At 41.1% G+C, this 22,331-nt stretch overlaps 1 protein-coding gene across 1 annotated transcript in view; it reads right to left on the reverse strand.

Annotated features, from left to right (window-relative positions):
- RBM20 (RNA binding motif protein 20) overlaps window positions 1–13,165 on the reverse strand; it is a 159,097-nt gene extending 145,932 nt beyond the window's left edge. The window contains exon 1 of the mRNA XM_073354387.2: window positions 12,977–13,165. Coding sequence (XP_073210488.1) covers window positions 12,977–13,131 — 155 coding nt within the window. The 5' untranslated portion in view covers window positions 13,132–13,165. The remainder of the gene's footprint in view (window positions 1–12,976) is intronic.
- Window positions 13,166–22,331: the final 9,166 nt, after the last annotated feature.

Below are 22,331 nucleotides of genomic sequence, written 5' to 3' on the forward strand. Positions count from 1 at the left end.
AGCACTCAGCTCATTCTGAGTCTGCCCAGGCTTCTGGAACCAGTAGGTCATGATCCAAAGGCCAGTATAGTCAAAGGGAGTCTTTCCACTGACTTCACTAGATCCTGAATCAGGTCCCTAATTTACCTGGGGTGTTCTCAGAAGTTTGATACAGGCAACATCATAGCCACTCCGATACTAGTAGTAACTTGTCTGTTTCCAGCTGCATTGGTGTCCTGATGTCGATCTGAGCAATGGTTTTCAATTCCTGTCATACTAAAAGGCTTGTTTCATTTACCAGCCTTCCACTTGCATTTGCAAGTCTACTAGTGCTTTTGTTCTATGTTTGTACAGTGCCTGGCACAATGAGATCCTGGTCCATGTCTAGGGTCCAAGGTGCTACGGTAATACAAAGCACAAACAATAAAAGTAACTGAAGTCTTGCTGGAAGTGCCTGTTGATCCACCTACTGGCACCTGTGCTAGGATGCCAGCCCTTCTCTTAGAGTTTAGTGGTTACCCATATACTTGGCAACCTTGCTGCAGATAAATAAGTTTATCTCAGTATTTGCCGTTTAAAATAACGTCAGGAAATTGTGTGTTTCTCAGTGTAACTGGACTAGATGTGGATCTTCATCACTTTTAACTTTAAGAATCTTTTCCCTGACTAACTAGCTCTCTCAGCCATCGTGTGTGTGTGTTGTCGGGGAGAAGGTGGGAAGTGGGAAGTGATGTGCTGCAATTCTCTATGGAAACTTGAGAACTGGGGTCCATTTGTTACTAATCAGATCCTCTGACATCCCATACCTTGCCCACTGCGAGTGAATATGGGTCAAAATTGCCATTCTACAGTTTGGTATGGACAGCAACTTCCAATTTAAAATTGACTGGCAAAAGATATGCAGATAACGTAATGGTATATTTGTAATGAGATAACTCTAACAGTGGTTAGTCACATTAGACTTCCAACTAGAGCAGAGAAAGCTAAATATAACAAACTTTAAACTACAATTATTATAGTAGTGCCTGCCAGGGTTACTGTCAAGCATCTAATGGTCCATCAGGGATTTGTAGATCAGCTGTGAAAATTTACTCAAAGCTAAAACTTGCCAATCAAGTACTCAGCCTTGGGACATTGTTACCAACTCTAAGTTAATGGTGCTTTAACTTGAAGAAACGGTAAAGCAAAAACTTTTGTTTTCAACTCCACAAATAAGAGTGGTGTTAAATTAAAACACATGGGGAAAAAAATCTCTTACACTGAGCACTATTAAGTCAACAAGCAATATGGGTGAAGTCTTCGCCCTACCTGTTAAAAACCCTAGTAAACAACTGTTCATATATGAGGACAGGTGCAATGTTTCTTTACATCTGTAGCAGGGAGCCAGTCAAAAGCTCTACAACGAAGCAGAGTATACATTAGCTTTAAAGGAGAAAATTGTTCTTCCTTATTAGAATGGAGTTCCTTGTTTGAAGAAAGCAGCTGTCTCTTTGTCATGTGACCACAGTAGAGAACAATGTGAATTTTGCAACTCAGCCCCCAACCCCAGAGTAGTAGCCAGAGCCCCCAGTTAAGGTCACGGCCCCATGCAATTAGGCACTGCACACGTGCACAGTAACAGACAATACCTGCTCCAAAGATCTTACAATCTATTTTAACACAAGATGCAACAAGTGGATGGCGAGTAATCAAAAGGAACAGGAGGAGGAGAAGTGAAACAATAACAGGAGTGTTTGGTTTCAGAGGTTAATTGAGTGCACAGCTGGATGGTTCTCAAATCGTTAAAAGGTTGTTCTTGTTTTCAGTTAATAAATAAATGTGAATAGTCAGTGTGGACCCCCTGTTTCTAGCTATTCCATCCTACAATAGCTGTCACCCTTCCCCTCCCCGCAAATGGGGCTTTTGGATCACTGGATCTGTGTAAGCAGGGACCTTATGTCCTCCCTCCTGGACTGTCCTCAGTCAACTCCATGCTGGCCAAAACGGAGTCTGAGCGGAGACCCCATGCAGTCTGCCCATGTAGCCCCTACCATGGTACTTGAGAGATGTAGAGGGAAATGTATGGTCCTGATGCGTGTCACTCAGAGGGACACTTCCTTCATGCAGAATGAATTGGAGAAGAATTTTTTTAACGATCTCACACAGCAACACTGTGAAATCTTCATTAAATGATCAACATCCCACTCCAGTATTTGAAACCTCATCAATTCAAACTGACACAGCTTTACCTTCTGCTAACTCCAAGTATTCACAAGTCATGAATCAGACTGCAAAAAACTCATGAGATACGCTTAAAATTATGAGGTTTTCAAAAATAAAGGTTGGGTTTTTCTTTGCCTTCTGGTTTTTGAATCTGCAGGGTTCGCACTTTGTTTGCACTACAAGCATGAGGACCAAAAACTTACTTTTTATTTTTTCAAAAAAGAAACCTGACATTCTCAGGAGCTGAGGTTTTAAGCAAAACACCAAAAAAAATTGCAAGATTTGTGATAAAATTGTGCAATGTTACCAACTGTATTTACTTTCTAATGCATAGGATGAGTTACAGGTATAATAGCCAGATAACGGATCAGGTGAGAAGTTTTAAATTCTGTAATTGCTTATTTTTATGTCTGAAATCAGATAGCTATCATCATTACTGTGGAGGACCTTGGGGTGTGGAAGTTTATTGAGACTGGACACCTGCCTCAGCCCATCCCTCACCTGTTTCAAAGGCAACATTGTATAGATTTCTATTTTAATTAATGTTGGATCCTGTGTAGAATCTCCTCCCAGATACCATGCTCCTTTAAAATAGGATGGCACATGGTTTAGATGTTTCTTTCTTTCTTTGGCCTCTATTGTATATTTATAAAGTCTTTGTTATTAATTATTATTGTGTTTTAAGTGTTTTTGTACTGCAGCTCCAGTGCCTTCAGAGGCAAAGTTTAATGGTAATATTCAGGATGCTTTGTGAGGTTTGCTGAGAGGATTGGAGCCCATAAGTAACCCTCATGTGTGTGAATAAGGCTTTGCAAGATCAGACTCATAGTCTGTATACTATATCCAAAGAGGAAATAAAGTTGGACTGGCCACATAATGCAGGAATATGTAAATTACAGGAAAGCTGGTGTTTTATTCTGCATAAACTCATACTTGGATCATCTAAAATGCAACCATAAAATGAAATACAAAGAGTAAAATTATTCTATTTTACTTTCAAACAAGTTCAGTCCATTTTATTCTCTAAATAGAAATTTAGCTTGGACAATAATGAAGAATAGTCTTCTGGAACAAAGTTCAGTTTATTGAAGACATATTGTTCTATGGTTTGTAGAAGTTCCCCTCTTTACCTCCACTTATATTATTAAATATGAAATAGGTACATATTTGGCACATTAAGTATACATAGGTGATGAAATACACTAATATGTTCAAATGGTCTGCCAGTCCAAAGATTAGGCTATCAACTGAAAGTGTATAGTTTTTAATCACTATTGACTTTGAATCAAGAGCCATAGAATTTTTTTTTAATCTGTTCTATCTACAAACTTCTTTGTCTATTATGCTACTAAAACCCATCTTAGTGGGCCACGGTCTATTGCACTATTTGCAAATTTGCTCACCTCTAGACACACACCAAGGATGCCCTTCATGGCCATAAAACAAAGACAAGTAACCAAGGGGAAAACATGCAGCCGTTCTTGACCAATAAATGGTTCAGTAGAAAAATCCTTGCCAGGACATGATCATTAACATCAAGGGGGAAAATCACTGACAAAATAAGCAGTTCAAACGTAATAGAAGAGGTTAACTACATGGCTTTCTAAAATGTTTAGCCTCATGACACATTTCAAGAACAGCCAGCAATGGACATCAGCAGGAGGGTGGGCCTGTCCAAAAGACAGTAACGTAAACTGCAACGTAAAATAATGACCTTAAATAAAGTTGTAAACAGAGGAGAGAGCATGATGCTCAGTTACTGGCTGGCAGGAGGGTGGAAACCATGGCTGACCTTAAAAGAATGAACCAAGTGCCTGGGTGGCGAAAGAGTAGAGCACAAATGGACGGCTCACAGTACTTGCATAGCTACGGTGTGAATTTTAAGATGTGTTAATGGAAGAGTTTAGGTAGGTAAAAGAAGTCAAGAGCTGAGACATATGCTGCCTCATTTACTAATATTTCTCTCCTGTTGAAAGAAGAAAAAAGAAAAGAAAAGAAACCCTCTCATAACTTCAGCCCCAATCTGAGATGTGTGTAATCTTTAACACCAACAAACTTCTTATGTTGGGAAAATGCATTTTTTGAAAATATTTCTGAATTGCATCCAACATCATCATCCATGCTGAGCAGGCTGAGTATGTAGTTGTGAGAATAAGGCTACTCATGTTTAATTTGTGGATAATGGAGGGAATTTCTCAAACAATTTCTCTATGCTCTAAGTTGCCAGCACTCAGTTTACTTCCAAGGAGAATAGGCAGTAGGGAGAAAGAGTATGCAGTATCCTCCATAGCATTAAAGAAATATACTGTATTTATTTGATATGCGTGCTCACAGATTTAAAAACAAAAGTTATGTTTTTAAAATGTAATGGTCTCACAACAACAAAGAAGAACAGGTTTCAGAGTAACAGCCGTGTTAGTCTGTATTCGCAAAAAGAAAAGGAGTACTTGTGGCACCTTAGAGACTAACGAATTTATTTGAGCATAAGCTTTCGTGCATCCGATGAAGTGAGCTGTAGCTCACGAAAGGTTATGCTCAAAGAAGAACAGTCCATTTACAAATGATCAGTATAACGAATCATACACATATTACTGAACTAGAAAATAACATCAATGCACTTTCCCCTAAAGAACACTACCTTTAAGCCGATACAGTTGCCTGTAAATAATGCTTCTTAGTGTGGAAAATAGATTCTGCTGTTTTCTCAGGTTACTGGTGCTCTGACATGTGGCATACAAAAACCCACACTGGGGCAGGGGGGGAGGGGGAGAGGCGATTTATTAACTCAATAAAGGAAGACTCAACTGCCAAGTTACTATTTAGACTTGCAAGTAGTTCAGTATTCCCCAAAATATGATACAAACGTTAAGAGAAAATGCATACTCATTATCAAGGCCCTATGTCCTAGAAGACATATTGGTCTTGAATTAAGTAGATCTGCCCCTGACTCCCACACCCCATCACAACATGCCTCCCCACTGTTCAGTAGAATCAAACCCAGGCATCCTCGGTGATGTTATATTCAGGGTATTTTACGCTGCTACCAAGTTTCAATATGCTGCACATTTTTTGGACTGAAAACAAAAGGCTACAATGTGGGTATCTTGGGGAGAAGCCGGAGGTTTTGACAGAGAGGTAGGGAACAGCTGGGGTTTTGCATCTAGAATGCAATCAGAGTGAGGGGAAAGAGGGTTAAATTCCTCTTCTCACACCACTTCACTCATTCCCAGTATATGCAGGACATCCTAAACTGTGGAAGGAGTATGTAATCTGGGTATACCTATTAAAAAGGATCAGCAGTGAAAGAGTTATCCATATTACCATTTCAATTATCAATAGGCTGCAGAGTTAACACCACACTGATGAAAGTCAACCTTTCACTCCTCCTAGAGCTACAGATGCAAGCTGTCTGCAGACTCAGGCAGACATCCCTGCAAGCTTTTACATTTTAGTGGCTATCCTCACAACCACCCATAAGGGCGAGAAGTTTTTATTTGTGTAAATTATAGCTTAGATTTTGGAGCATCGTTTTGTGGCAAATTCAGAAAGACTGTCAGTTATGCTGCAATTTATATGTCCACATAATATCACTAAACATTGCACCCATAGTCTTTGTCAACCTAGTTGGCCTAACAATATGCTTATGAAGGAAAACTAAATGACAAAGTTGGCCCCTTTGAAATCTTTTGACTATAAGAGATAAACGGATGTAGTCTGATTAATAGGTGTTGTTTAAAGATAAAATAACTTTTAATCTAATGGTCTGCATATGGTCTAAACTTCTTTATGCAATAAGTCTGCCATGAAAAAATAGCCTCTGTGCATTATAATTACATCGACCCCCTAATCAAATAATACACTACAAAAGCATTAAGCGGTTTCCCGCAGTACGATGCAAAATGCACATAATTCGCATTTGTTCTAATCACAGGCAGGAGGAATTTGTGAAGTAGACTGTGCTTGATGCCAGAACAAACAAACTATTAAAAGTTTCCACAATACAAGAGGGCAGGATTGCTAGTTTTTACCACAGCATAAAGTGACAGCTTCCCATTGAGAGGTCATTAGTGTGATATAAAGAAAGCAGGGGCAGAGGCTAGATCAACTGTGTCCTTAAATCAAGTACAAAATGTTACAAAGAATGAGGTGGACGAAAGCAGGGGACATATACTCAGGAGGTGGGGGAGAAGAGCATGATAAAATGTCTAGCTGGAAAAGAGATGAAAAGAATTTGTTAGGATAAAAAAAAAATCAAGGTAATATTTGCAAAGTGCATAAAATGTTTCAGTCCAGTATAGTGATTGTTGCAAATAATGCTTCCATTCATTCCCCTCCCAAAACACATCTGTGTTGTCCTGTATACATACAAAGTGTAATATTAATTTTCTTTAAAGTAACTACTTCTAATTATTGTTTTGACAATTCCTTAGAAAGGATTCTTGCAATACTGAATCAAGGCTGAATTTGTCCACATACATTGGCTCTTTATACAGGAAAGAACAAAGATAAGAATGTCATATAGTCGTTTAGTGGTAGCGTCAATATGCAAGCTTATACATATCTACTGCTTTGAGCATTTGCATTCACAATGCCTGTAGCAAGAGCTGACTGCTTAACGAAGGCAAACATTTCCCATCTTCCTCACTGATGGGAACAGTAGTATTGAATTTCCAATAAAAAAAGAACTAGATCCACTCAATTTAGTAACCGTAAGAAGGAATCCACTCCCATTTGTTGTGTTCCATAAAACACTAATTATTTTAATTATTTCCTTATCCTGCTCCTAAAACATGGATTCATTTCACTTTTCACTGAAGTCTTTAGCACTGTAACTGTGGGCACTGCCAGCTATCCAGGCCAGCTGCAGTTCAGCAGCATTAAAATCTACCAAACAACTTCCATATTTGCAGGGTCATCCAAAATTGGATAATGACTGTAACTAATCATAAAAGTTAGGCTCAATGGGATATTTGTGCACAGGGGGATTTTTTCAGGCTTATTAAAAAGCATAGTTCTGCTTGGTGCTCCACTTCTGTCTCCATCTCAATGCTCCCTCCTCAAGTCCTAAAACCTGTTGAGCTCATCTCAGGACAAAACTCTGTTCAGTTTTATTGTGTAGCCCACAGGAAAATTCCTGGATAAAAAAAAAATTCTGTAATCCTGGTTTCAGACAGTTATATTATTAAAATAATGCCATCGACTTAAAAAAAACCCCACACATTATGCCTGAAAATATGTTACCTACTATTGGCAGTAAACGTAAATTGACTAGAGTAGAGAAAAAGAAATCTATTTTTCAGTTTGCTTACTCTGTGCCTTTGGCAGCACCTCGTGCATAGTCAGTTTCTCTGTTTCCCATGTACAGTATTCCACACAGTCACAGGGGAGAGAAAAATATTTTCAGTAGGAAGTTATAACTAAGCCACAAGCACTGACAGGTGGACTCCAGGGCACCAGTAGTGCCTGAAAGGACTTAACTCATTTTGTTAAAAAAAAAAAAAATTAAAAAATCAGATTTCAAATTGAAGTGACTCTTGAAATAGTTTTCATTTTGCGCTTGAATACTAGGCATTGTCTGAGAAGGGACTCGTTTATATAGTATCAGTAATGCACTAGAAACTTCACAGATAAATACAAGTTACCGGTCCTGCAGAATGTAAAAACACAACGTACAAACAGCAGATGGGAGGACTAAGATGATGTAGTTTAGTAAAGCTCTGCTTAATACCACAATGCCAGTTTTGCTTGATCTAGTTTTTATATTCCCTTTCCAGTTTTGTGTTAATATTTCTTGGTGAAGAAGGCTACGGTAATTTTTTTTCATTTGGGACTGAGGGAAAAAGCAAAGAAGATCACATAGTTATAAGTGGCATTAACTACATTGTGATGGTTTTGTTGGATAGGGGGAAAGAGAAATGTAAAGAATCAAATTAACTCCTTTTTTGAAACTGTCATTTAAATCTGCATATAAATATGGAAAGTCTAGATCTATAAGAACAAAGACAATAAAAACAGTTTTTCCCCTAAAGTACCATTGTTAAATAGCAGCTAAGCATGCACTATATGTAAAAAGCCATGACTAATGGATATAATGACGTATGTTTAATATTTTCTCTCTCAAGCTAGTCCAAAGAGTCCTATAGTTGAAAAAAGTTACACTTATCAGCAAAAAAAACAAACCCCAGTAAGCAATATGAAAACTTGATGCTAACGTTTAATTTTTTAAAATAACAACTAAAAACAGATTAGTTAGATTTATCCTTTTCCTAATTTGGGAACAAGAGCTATTTTAGGATATAAGGCAAGGAAGCCTCTCTTAGATCTCTGAACATACTAATTCGTCTCACAGTATGTTTTCCTTCAGTGCTTGTTTTTCTCCCAACTAGATTCCTTATTTAAGATGTAGGGAGTAAAGGAAGGAATTCTGAAAATGTTCAGCACCAACATGTGTATCCCTAAAACTGGTCTAAATTGATGAGCACTTAGGCACAGATGTTGGAAATTTCATCTTCCTTCCAAAAAGTTCAAAACATGACAGTGAGGTAACATTTTCCCTTAGAAAAAAATATTTGCTTTGTTTTTGTCTCATTATTTTAGATGTCTTAGATTGCAAAACAGATGCAATGAGCCTATGTCAACAGTATCTACCCGAGGCTACAAAACCGCGCCATTTTTGCTAGATATTATTATATCCATGATAAATTATTAAAACTGCAAGTGTGCAACTAATCATTTAAAATTTTCAATGCATTCAGTTACAATTAATGCCCTCAACTGTGTATTTACTCACAGCTTTTTTTAACTATGATTTTTAATACAGAATTCAACCCGCATTTCATGAAGTCTCTTTATATTTAAGGTAATAATGCTAATCAGTCTTTTCTCAAAGTTATTTCTAGCTAGTTGTTCTATTTCACAGCAGTGAACCATGCATCTTGGAAGCCAAAGATTTACCAGTACAAGTTTTTGCTTCTTCTTGATTCTTAAGCATTCCCATACAACCTAAGAACAGGTGATACAGTACAACACTGAACCAGGGGCTAAAATTGCTTTTGAACTGTGCAGTGCAACATCTAAAATATAAAACGTGTTTTGTAAAAGTGAACTTTTCTAGCAAAAAAGAAAAAAAGTTCAAACAGCTACTTAACATTATTATCTACAGAATAGCTATTGTAGTTATTTTACAGGCTTCTAATATTTATTTGTTTGTACACTCCCTAGTATAATAGGCCATTAATCTCTGTTTGTCGTCCTGAGACACTATCACAGGTAGAAACAGAATACAATAAAATAATCATCATTAATAATTGCTAGTAATAGTAGAATGTTCCTTGCTTCCTTTCCTTAGCTAACATATTTATCATAAAATATCTGCATTTTTAAAATTAATCTTAAAAATAATATCAGTTAACCATACATTCCCCCCACAACACTGATCTCATAATCCGATGGCGTTGACCTCAAAGCCGTATTTTATTTCCATGGAATAAAAAGTCGTTTCCCAATGCAACTAACTAAATCACGCTTATGTTTGCAATTTTAAGCTTTCTATAAATCTCTTTTCAGGTGCTTTATTAGTCAAGACCAATGATGTTTTCAGGACCTAGAATTATATAACCGAGTGTAGACAGCAAACTCTATAGTACTATGTATCTTATTTCAGTAGTCAGTCTAATATCAGCAAGGAACCTGAAATACCTTAATTACATTTTATGAAAATATTATGAATTTAGGATGGAGAACCATTTTTAAAAATCCTTGGAAATAAGAAAGTTAGTTTATTATGTTCACATTGCAAGAGTTTAACAAAGATACTTTGTGTCAAAGTATCAAATTTCACTTCTATTAATTTTACTCAAAATTGCCGAACAGACTGTTTATAATAAATGGTTACCAAGTTACTCTTGTAAAGTGTTATTTTAAAATATTTTCAATAATCCCATCTTTATTTCACTAAAGACTGCAATAGCTTCTAACACTTTTATGGGGACCAGGGGAGCCAGAGCACTTAAAATTAAATCTAATAAATAAAAGTAACAAAATGGAAACAGACCCCCAAAAACAGTAATAAAAATAAATATATTCTGCATTAGGCTAACTAGAAAGTTGGCTTTCTAGATTAGCTGCTAGTTTTTTTACTGTGGTTTGGAAAATAAAAACAAAAGCTAAGCAAGTGTTTTAAAAAGGCAACCAAGAAATGCAGAACTTGTTTGAGGAAAAGAAAAATTCCTCTAAGCAGTGAACTTTTCTAGTTAAGAATCAGCAAGTCACTTTCCTACAAAGAGTAACAAATGACCATTTTCTTGTTTTAAGGCATCTTGTTTTGAGGATCATAATATCTGTCCTAATTTACATTTCATTTCATTTACATTAAAAAGCTAATTTGATACAGCATTTTTAAGATGTACCATTATATTTGTTATCTTAAATAACCAACATGTGAATCAAATATTCGGGTTATAAAATTAATTTCCAAATATTCCTCATGGAACAAAATACAATTTGCCATTATTTCCTACTTAATATACTTCGTGTGGGAGTGCACCAACTAAAATGTAAAGATGGAAGCACAGATTAAATTATGGAGCACAGTTACAAAATAATGCGATCAAGTTGCAGTGCCTTAGATAGAGATGTTCGACATTTGCCATTTTACGCCATGTTGCCTTGATACAGAACAGTTGACGCACACCGCGTTCTTTAAATTGTCTTCTTAAAGATAGACTTGAAGGGAGACTCACATTTCAATTTTTACCCAGAATTTGCCGTCAGAAGCGATTATCAAAAATGTGATGGCATTGTACCATCACGTACTTCCTAGTATTAAACAAAAACCAGAAGGACAGTCATGAAACACCTTGACGTCTTCACCTCACTAACTTTTGTGTTATGTGCCATATAAAATCTTGATAAACAATAAGATATCAGGGCCATCTTTAGAGACTGTCATTTAAAAGTTCAGACAGACTTTGTGATGGTTTAGGAACAAAAAAGTGGTTTGTGGCAGGATTACAATTTATGTATATAGTAGCTCTTCCGTTACCCAGCTGAACTATATGATACTAATATTATATAAATACTATATTTCTGTATATTATACACACTAATATTTCAAACTGAAGTTCAGTTTCTATAAGAATAATTGGCGTGAACACATATACCAAATATGGGAAAGTTTCATATATAAATTTATGCAGCCTGCTTCAAAAAACACTGTTGACTTTTAGTACCACAAACTAAAGAGACATCTTGGAGAGACTGCTTTCATACACATTTTAAAATTCAAATAAATACACAGATGTTCATCTTAAAATAATGTTCCATATGTCTGTGTATAATAAACATTGTTCTGTTGAATATGTTGGGGAAGGAGGTTGAGAGTGTTTGCTCTGTAGACTTAATCTTGGCCATACAGTAATATTTAAAGAAAATTGATAACTTAAAGGAAATATGTTCACTTACTGATAAAGTTCTACAATTATCAAGCTTAACTAGTAGGTTAGTATTACTTTACAGTGACTCAGGCTTTGTTTGATCACACCAGAGATTTACTTGACAACTGAACACAAGAACTTAATACTTGTTGTGGCCTGGACCATTATGTCAAAATTGCTTAACACTCAACCTCTTTTCTAACCAACAAAGCAAACAGCAGATCTTAAAACAAGAGGGTACTAGTCTAACACTTCCCAAATTGATATTTACTAGTGTATTTTTTACTGCCAAAATACGAGTCTGGATTTTTTTTTTTTTAACATAAAGCTATGACCAGAGCAAAAAACCAAAAATTAGATACAGAACATGCAATTACCTTATATCAATACAGTATCCATTTTTATACAGTATTCATACTTCATGTACTAATTACAGTGCATTTAGTTAGTCTTTAACCCTCTGGTTTAACCCAACAGAAAATAGGTATCACTCTTAAGCAACTGTATGTGTCAGGGGTATTTCTTCCCCTTTTGGGTGGGAGAGTAAAAAAGTAAAATATCAATAGGGGTTTTTTATTACCATCATTACACCCATAGGGGCGAGGGAGAGTCTTTTATGCATGGGATTGGTAAATTTTCCTAACTATTCGTATTTCTTGTCTGTACCGGCACTATACTGACTCCGCTCATTGTAGGCCTGGTGACTATCCCTTTTACAACTCATGCGAAAACAACTTTTCCCTTTATGAATTGTGCTGAACGCAACAACAAATAACAACAGCCACAAAAGCAAAAACATTTCAGAAGCGTCCAAAGACAATCCGAAAATCTAGCACGAAGTGAAATGGATTATAACGGACCCCATACGCTGAACATATGTGGGCGCTGGAGCCCCTGTTTGAAAGGAAGCTCAGCCGAGCACCAGGAGTAAAACTTAACCTGGCTGTTAAACTGGAGCGGTGCTGATCTTTGGCGGGATGACGGCATGTCAACCAGAGGAACAGAATTGAATATGGCTTGTCCTGGGGCTTTGCCTACGGCCCAGAGGGTGGCATTTGCTTCCTGCCGGTACCTAAATTAGGAGAGTGGAAAACAGCGATCGCCGTTGAAAACACTTAGCTACAGGACCCTTCAGGATTTGCAGGCGCCAGACCTGCCAACGCAGCCGGGCTAGCAAGAGCAGTCAGCCGGGGAGGGAGAGGCTGCACACGGACCCCCGCAGTGCGCTCCGCTGTCCGTGCGAGCCGTCGGCGCGGCGCAGAGAGCGAAGGGGAAGGGGAAGGGGAGCGGGAGCGGCAGCGAAGAGCGAAGTTTGACCCCGCTCCGGCGCCCAGCCGGGGAGTCCCCGGCGCGCCTCTTACTTGTGGATGAGCCGGGGCAGACGGGGCGGCGGCGGCGGCGGCGGCATCCCTCTGCCGGAGGCCGGGTGGCTGGCGGCCGCGGGGCGGGCATCGCGGTCGGGCTGTTCGGAGCCGCTGGGGGCCGGGGCCTGGTTCATGGTGGCAGCGGGGACCATTCAGCCGGAGGCTTCCCCCCCCGCCCTGCAGCGATGGGGCCCCGCGGAGCGCGCCGCGGAGCCAGCCCGGGGAGGGAGGGAGGGAGGGAGCAGAGCCTGGGGGCTGGACGGCCCGGCCCACAGGAGCCACCCACCCCCCGGCCGGCCGGCGAGGAGGCTGGCGGCGGCCCTAAGGGGGCGGCCGGGGGCGCCTGGGGACCAGCATTTATGACGATGCCTGGTGCAAAGGAGCCAATGGGAGGAGCCCCCCCCCCCCAGCACCTGGGAGTCCCCTACTGCTGGGGGGCGCAGTGAGCCGGGACCCCCCCCCTCCTTCCATCCTCCTCCCGGCCCGGGGGGCGCAGGGAGCCTGGACCCCCCCCATCCCGTCCCTCTCCTGGCCTGGGGGGCGCAGGGAGCCGGTACCCCCCCCTTTCCAGCCTAGGGGCCTGCAGTGAACCAGGGCACCCCCCCTTTCCGTCCCCCTCCCGGCCTAGGGGGTGCACCGCACCCACTCCTCCCTCCAGGGGTGCTGGAACAATTGTTATAGAGGGGGTGCTGAAAATGGAAACCATATATTTCGTTTCAGAGTAGCAGCCGTGTTAGTCTGTATTCGCAAAAAGAAAAGGAGGATTTGTGGCACCTTAGAGACTAACCAATTTATTTGAGCATGAGCTTTCGATGAAGTGAGGTGTAGCTCACCACAGCTTATGCGCAAATAAACTGGTTAGTCGCTAAGGTGCCACTAGTCCTCCTTTTCTTTTTGCATATATTTCGTTGTTATTACTACCTTCAAGCCAGGGGGTGTTCCCACACCCCCAGGTCCAGAACCCCTGTCTTCCTCCCTACTAGCCCTCCAACTCTCAAATCCTTTGGGGACAGTGAGTCAGGTCCAACCCTGCTCTATTCTTCCAGTTGTCCTCTCACTCCCCTCCCCATCATCCCCCCAGGTACAGGGGCAGGGGGAGCAATGCTGCACCCCAGGGGAGGTGCTGTCCAGAGCCCTGAGCTTCCTCCCCATCTCTTAGAGGAGATGCTGCCCTGTGCTCTGCCTCAGCAACAGCTGGAGCTCCTTGCAGCTCACCATCTTCCCTCTCCCTCTGCACAGCCCCAGAGAGCCTGCAGCCCACTACCTTTTCTCTGCTTTGTTCTCCTTCTTCACAGGTGCAGGAGGACACCCAATGGTGGCTTCTGCAGGGGAACTGATTGTGTCTCTGGGCCTCAGTGGTATCTCTGTCTGCCTCCTATTTAGGGTCCTGATGACCTGTAGCAAATTAAATATATATTTTTCATCTTTATTACAGTAGCACCTAACTGTTCTGGAAGTTGTACCTATATGTCTATACAAAGGGAATCATTGGCCCAAAGAAGCAATTTGACCCATATTTCTACAATAATCATACAAAGCATTCCAATGAAATTTTAAGGTTTTGCATTGCAAATTGGTTGCTCTCTGGGTCCTTTCTTGGACACTATTGGAGCTCTGAGCAGAGATTCCATTTCCTAATCCTTACTAGTTTGAAGGGTGCTGTGTTCTTGAAGTCTAATTGACCACAATCACATCTATCTCTCCCCTCACCTTTATTACTAGTGCCTTAGTTGTGGTTGGGTATGGAGGGAGGGAGAGGTTTCTGCTGCTGGCATACCACTGTTCCTTGTGCCCAAAGTATAGTGAGCTTCATAGTCCTCTCTTCTTTTTGTGATGGAGCATGAGAAAGGAAACCCAGCTTAATATTTTATCTAACATACCAGCACTTCCATAATCCTTTCTACCAAGGATCTAAAAGTGCTTTACAAACATTAAATTTCATAACACCTCTGGGAGGGAGGGAAGTGTTAATATCATTTTACCCTTTACCAATAATGTGTCCATTGTACACCTGGAAATAATAATCTGCTGCATGTGGCCCATGTCATTTGTTTATAAAATAGGAGAGGATGATTATGCACCAGCCAGCAATGTCACCACTCTCCTATGCCAGTCACGAGTTATGGAGTCATCCCTAAAAGAAACTCACGTTAGGGATCACCCAAAGCGTGTATTTTTACTGAGTGATTGTATAAGAAGTTATGGCCCCCAACCTTGCAAACACTTAAGCACATGTGTAAGTGTTTGCAGGATCAGGCCCTATATAGCAATAACTTTACCCACCTCTGCTTTACTGCAGGTATAACTGTTAGAGAAAGAGTTAAAGCATGCTAGTGTGATATGAGATATAGGTTTAATCTGCATAAAGTTTGGATAGACACATTATTGATGAGTGGGAAAGCTATGTGTGAATTATGCTGCTTATCCCAAATGAGTGCTATTAAAACCTTTAACATACCCCCATCTTCATGCTTTCTGATAAATACCACATATATTACAGAGAAACAGAAAAGAGGTACTAGTTAGGGACTCTTTCAAGGGTTGCTTTCTGAAAAAGTTTGCATAATATTACCACTGTGAGTGGAAAATTCTGATTTGCTTGTATTTTGTACTTACTTTGCACAGGTGTAAATATCTAAACCAGATGCAAGGTCATGGAGAATGAATTACACCAGCAGCATATATTTCAATGTGTACAATCCCTTTAATAGCAGCATAACACTAAAGAGACTTTCGAGAATGAAAAGCAACCTGTGCATCACATCCTTTTCCCTGCCAATGAAGAATCGTTCCTTGCACTGCATTCTCTAGTGCTTTGTTCAGTTTAGTATTAAAAGTCTCGAGCTTCCACCACTTTCTCATTTGGAAAAAGTGGCTCTGCATGGAATTCTTCGATGTTATTACAGCAGAGAAAGCTCCTGTGATTGTCATTCTTTATACAGAGAGACACTCTGATGCCTATAGTTAATCGGGGAAGTGAAAGAAATACGAGGTGATTGATTGCCTTCTGAAAGGAATACGAGAATAACTGTGAAGTAAATGGTTTCAGAGTAACAGCCGTGTTAGTCTGTATTCGCAAAAGAAAAGGAGTGCCTGTGGCACCTTAGAGACTAACCAATTTATTTGAGCATAAGCTTTCGTGAGCTACAGCTCACTTCATCGGATGCATACTGTGGAAAATACAGAAGATGTTTTTATACACACAAACCATGAAAAAATAGGTGTTTATCACTACAAAAGGTTTTCTCTCCTCCCACCCCACTCTCCTGCTGGTAATAGCTTATCTAAAGTGATCACTCTCCTTACAATGCGTATAATAATCAAGGTGGGCCATTTCCAGCACAAATCCAGGGTTTAACAAGAACGTCTGAGGAAGCGGGGGGAGTAGGAAAAAACAAGGGGAAATAGGTTACCTTGCATAATGACTTAGCCACTCCCGGTCTCTATTCAAGCCTAAGTTAATTGTATCCAATTTGCAAATGAATTCCAATTCAGCAGTCTCTCACTGGAGTCTGGATTTGAAGTTTTTCTGTTGTAATATTGCAACTTTCATGTCTGTAATCGCGTGACCAGAGAGATTGAAGTGTTCTCCGACTGGTTTATGAATGTTATAATTCTTGACATCTGATTTGTGTCCATTTATTCTTTTACGTAGAGACTGTCCAGTTTGACCAATGTACATGGCAGAGGGGCATTACTGGCACAAATAAATGTCTGCCTGTAGATTAGTATATAGTATTGAGGTTTGTGCATAAAAATATGAGCATGTTACATTTAATACACACACACAATTCTATTTACATCACTTGTGAAAGTGGATAAGGCAAAGAGCATGGATTTTATTGGTGCAAATAAATTGTACTCAGTATAATACCATATTGATGTTTCTCCCCAAAATATATATATGCGAGTGTGTTTTCAGACTCATCTTCTGATTTTTGAAACCCTCCATGAATGTGCACCATCGTTTTTCTTTAAACTCACAACAGCCACATCCTCTCTTTTGCAGCCTTTTCTTCCCCTCTCTTCCTTTCCTCCAAGTATCTAAACAGTTGCATTGTTCCTGGGTTCTGTCTGTTGTTCCAGTGTTATCTGGATGGAGAAGCTAAGGCCTAAAGCAGAAGCCTGTGATGCATGGGTAAGAGGAAGTCTACCACTGGAAAACTCTCCATATTTCATACATTTTCAGATTTTCCTGAGAATAAGATGAACCAGCATAGCTTTTTACCTGATCCTTTTAAATAGATGTTTCTACTGGATGTAAGTGGAACCAGGTGGCCACAGCTGCTAGATGCAAGAGTGACCTCACTAAACCTTTCTGCTGATGACCCTCCATTGCAGTGGTTCTCAGCCAGGGGGTTCCATGAGCAGGTTTCAGGGGGGGCTGCCTAGCAGGGCCAGCATTAGACTCGCTGGGGGCCAGGGCAGAAAGCCAAAGCCCCACTGCACAGGGCCGAAGCTCAGGGCCCTGAGCCCTGCCACCCAGGGCTGAAGCCAAAGCCTGAGCAATGCAACTCCATGGGGGGGCCTCAGTGGCTTGGGGCCCCATGCAGTTGCCCTGCTTGCTACCCCCTAACGCTGGCCCTGGCTTTTACATGTAGAAAACCAGCTACTGTGGCACAGGTGGGCCATGGAGTTTTTATAATGTGTTGGGGGGGGGGGGAAGAGAGGGAGGGGTTGAGAAAGAGAAAGGTTGAGAACCCTTGCTACATTGGACCTGTTGTCCCTTAACATTCCAATGGAATTCCACAATTTTAGGACACACCTGATACATTCTACCTGGTCATACCTAAACATACAGCAGCAGGCACGTGGCTAACTGGATGAGCAGGAGTTCAGATTACATACCTAAACGGAGGTCTCTCTTAAATCCAAAGCACAAAGAGAAAGTTTCCTGAAGAAACTGAAAGGAAAATACAGGGCAGAACCCTTGCTTGAAAAGGTACTGGTCTACCTAGCTGTAGGTGTTACAGGCAAATCACATCACTTTAAAAGTGCAAGACTCAGCAATTTAAAGATGGAAGCAGAACATTAACTCCATATACAGGCAGAGAATGACACTCCCAAATGACGCTTTGAGAAAAAGGACATTCTTCCAAATTAACAGAAGGAGAAAGAGAAAACTCAGAGCTGGACTGAAACCCAAATGTTGTGGACAAGTGCCATCAAAATTCTAGCAGATCAAGAATTACCAGGATGTAAAAAGTTGTGTGAAGTCAACGCTTTCAAGCACTCAGCCACAGATTCCTCATCTGTCCAGGTTACCAGCAGTATGTGATAGTTGAAACTTTCCAATACACTGGAGACTGAGTCAGCTGATGAAAGGCAAATATTGTAAAGATCTTGTCCCGTTGTAGAACAGTGTTCACTAACTTAATTTTTTGCATTTATTGTGAAATTATAATATCCTACCTCCACCCCACACCAGTGGCAGCATAATCCTCTGTCCACATACTGTACTGTACATTTCAAAAAGATTGGAGTGTGCCACTGATCATACCTCACATTTATGCATGCTGTTTGATCCCAGAATACTGAGTTATGTCATTAATGGCTTGTGTCATCCTCCTTTCCTGTTTCAGAAATGCCAAGTGTTCATCATCTTAGCTATATTAATCTATCTCTTAAAGAAAAAATGTAAAAGAACAAAGTAAAGCAGAGCAGGACATTGGAAAACCAGATTCAGGATGACTATAAAAAGGGACAAAATAAAAACCATTTAAAAAAATGTTCCTTTTGTGTATTACTAATAACAATACAAACAAAACTGATTATCATTGTTCAGTTTACATTTCACTCAATTTAGACAGTAGCTTATTTAAGCTAGTCTGTTTCTAATTATTTTCTCTTCTGGTTCTCATCAAACACTACTACAGAACTTGAGAATCTTTAAAATCTTATTTTTTTACGTTCATGTAATTTCTATTTATAGTCAGATTTAGGTTTTTGGTATTGTTGCAAATTTATGCAACCTAAATTTGGGGTCTGACCGTGTCCCTTTCATTTTTATGTGAATTTAACTATAATTAAATTGTATATGTATGATTTTTGTTGTAATAGTAAGTTTGTAAATTTTTACATAATAGATGGCAATATTGTTCATTTAGGGCCAAATTCTGCCTTCAGATTGATTTCCACAACTGTTATTAATGCATGCATAACGGAGGGCACTGTTCAGTCTTCACTGATTTATTTCCACATGGGAAAATGCTGATTTTTGTGAAACAGCTAAGAGCTGTTAAAGAAGCTAATATTATTGACACTCTTGGACAGGTTGAGCAGAACACAGCTGGTAAAGCAGGCCTCTTAGATCTTTACACAAGGGGATCAGTTTTTTAAAAGTAATCAGTTTAAGTGACCACATCTGACAGCTGGACACAGAGATTTCATGGGCTTCTACAGCCACATTCTTATTTAGATTTAGATGACAAAACATTCACTTTATCGAAGATGTCCTGGCCAAATTTCAGCTCAGGTAATTTCATTCTCCAAGCCCAAATTCCCCCTTCCCTCCTCCCGCCTTCACTTTGAGGAGAATGCATTTTATTTACAAGAGACTTTAGGAAAGGTTTAGTGTTGCTGCATGGAACTTAAGAAATGGCTACGTTGATAAGGAGTCTGTAAAAGGCTTTGCTCTGTCACGGTTCCTCCCCCACTCTGAACTCTAGGGTACAGATGTGGGGACCTGCATGAAAAACCTCCTAAGCTTATCTTTACCAGCTTAGGTCAAAACTTCCCCAAGGTACAAAATATTACACCTTGGACTGGCCGCTACCACCACCAAACTAATACTGGTTACTGGGGAAGAGCTGTTTGGACGCGTCCTTCCCCCCAAAATACTTCCCAAAACCTTGCACCCCACTTCCTGGACAAGGTTTGGTAAAAAGCCTCACCAATTTGCCTAGGTGACTACAGACCCAGACCCTTGGATCTTAAGAATAATGAACAATCCTCCCAACACTTGCACCCCCCCTTTCCTGGGAAATGTTGGATAAAAAGCCTCACCAATTTGCATAGGTGACCACAGACCCAAACCCTTGGATCTGAGAACAATGAAAAAGCATTCAGTGTTTTACAAGAAGACTTTTAATAAAAAAGTAGAAGTAAATAGAAATAAAGAAATCCCCCCTGTAAAATCAGGATGGTAGATATCTTACAGGGTAATTAGATTCAAAAACATAGAGAACCCCTCTAGGCAAAACCTTAAGTTACAAAAAAGATACACCGACAGAAGTAGTTATTCTATTCAGCACAATTCTTTTCTCAGCCATTTAAAGAAATCATAATCTAACACATACCTAGCTAGATTACTTACTAAAAGTTCTAAGACTCCATTCCTGGTCTATCCCCGGCCAAGACGACTACAGACAGACACAGACCCTTTGTTTCTCTCCCTCCTCCCAGCTTTTGAAAGTATCTTGTCTCCTCATTGGTCATTTTGGTCAGGTGCCAGCGAGGTTACCTTTAGCTTCTTAACCTTTTACAGGTGAGAGGAGCTTTCCCCTGGCCAGGAGGGACTTCAAAGGGGTTTACCCTTCCCTTTATATTTATGACACTCTCAATTCAGGAAAGAATGGTTACTTACAATATAGTAACTGTGGTTCTTCAAAATGCGTTGTCCACATGAATTCCATTTATGGTGTGCATGTGCCCCATTCATGAGAGATCAGATTCTTTTGGATAGTGCTCTAGATGTCCTCAGACCACTGCCCACTCAAGGGCATAAAGGCCCAACTATCCCTCAATTCTTTCCCCAATACAGAGGAGTTGGACTCTGTACTGGTAGGGAAGGATTGTGGGTTGTAAAATCCATGTGGACAACACATCATGAAGAACCATAGTTGATGTAAGGTAAATAACCATTCTGTCTTCTTGGAATGAGAGTCCACATGGATTCCACGCTGGGTAACTAACATGCAGTTATCTGTTCGCTTGGCGTGGGTAGCCAGAGTCCTAGTTAAGCACCAATTGCAGAAGAGCCCTACCAAAATGGGCATTCAGTGTCTTGTACAGGCATGGACTGAGCTCCATGTAGCTGTTCTACAGATTTCAAAAATAGGGATATTCTTCATACAGGCAGTGGAGACTGTCTGAGCTCTAGTAGAATGTGTCTAGATAGATCTAATCCTAACTCAAAACATGTTCTTATACAGTTGGAGACCCACTTAAATAACCTCTGAGTAGATATTGCCTGACCCTTAATCCACTGTGCAAAGAACACAAAAAAAAAACCTAGGTATGTCCCTGCATGTTTTTTGTTATGTCAGGGTAAATGGACAATGCCCTTGCCACATCAAGTGCATGAAGTTTGACTTTTTCGCCCAAGGTTGAGTGAGGCTTGGAGAAGAAATATTGGGAGATGAATACACTGGTTTACAGGAATTCTGACGCAACCGTGGGGCAGAACTTGAGATGAGGCTTAAAAGCGCCCTGTCCTAATGAAACACTCTACAAGGGGGATTCACCATGAGTCTCAGGACACTGGCTAAAGTGGCATGGGTCGAGGTTGGGGCCTGGAATGGAGAGGGTTTGAGAATCTGGTCTGAGTTCAGTCCTGAGGGACAAGGCCAGAAGCAGCAGTCCATACCAGTGTCACATCAGTTTGGAGTCAGGGTCAATGAGCCACACTGAGGAGGAGCCAAGCAAGTCAGCTGAAAAAGGGTCTGTGGAACAGCAGCTGGGAGGAGTCAGGAGTGGAGCAAGGGAGTAGGATTGCCAACCCTCCCGGGTTCGCCAGGAGTCTCCCAGAATCGGGATCTATCTCCCGGAGGCTACTGAAGCCAATCCGGGAGATTTTAGGCCGCTAAAGGCCCCACGCAACTCCCAGAAGCGAGGGCGGTGCTTGCAGGCAGGGGCAGCACCCAGAACCTCCCCAGGGGTTGCAGGGACATGCCAGCCACTTCCAGGAGCAGCACAAGGCCAGGACAGGCAAGGTGCCTGCCTTAGCCCTGCTGCACCATTGCCCAGGAGCCACCCTAGGTATGCACCACCTGGCTGGAGACTACATCCCTCACCTCCCTCCTGCCTCAATGCCCCAGCCCTGAGCCCCCCTCCTGGAGCCAGCATCCCAAACCCCCTCCTGCACCCCTACCCCCTGCCCAAACTCCCTCCCAGAACCCGCACCCCCTCCTACACCCCAACCCCCTTCTAGAACCCGCACCCCCCGCCTCAGCACAGAGCCCCCTCCCACACCCAAACTCCCTCCCAGAGCCCGCACCCCTCCCTCCCTCCCTCCAACACTCCAATTCCCTGCCCCAGCCCGGACCCCCCTGCTGCACCCAAACTCCCTCCCAGAGCTTGCACCTCACACCCCCTCCTGAACCCCAACCCCCTGTCCCAGACTCAGTCTGGA

The sequence above is a fragment of the Lepidochelys kempii genome, chromosome 7 (genome assembly GCF_965140285.1).
Source record: "Lepidochelys kempii isolate rLepKem1 chromosome 7, rLepKem1.hap1, whole genome shotgun sequence".
Lineage (NCBI taxonomy): Eukaryota > Metazoa > Chordata > Testudines > Cheloniidae > Lepidochelys > Lepidochelys kempii.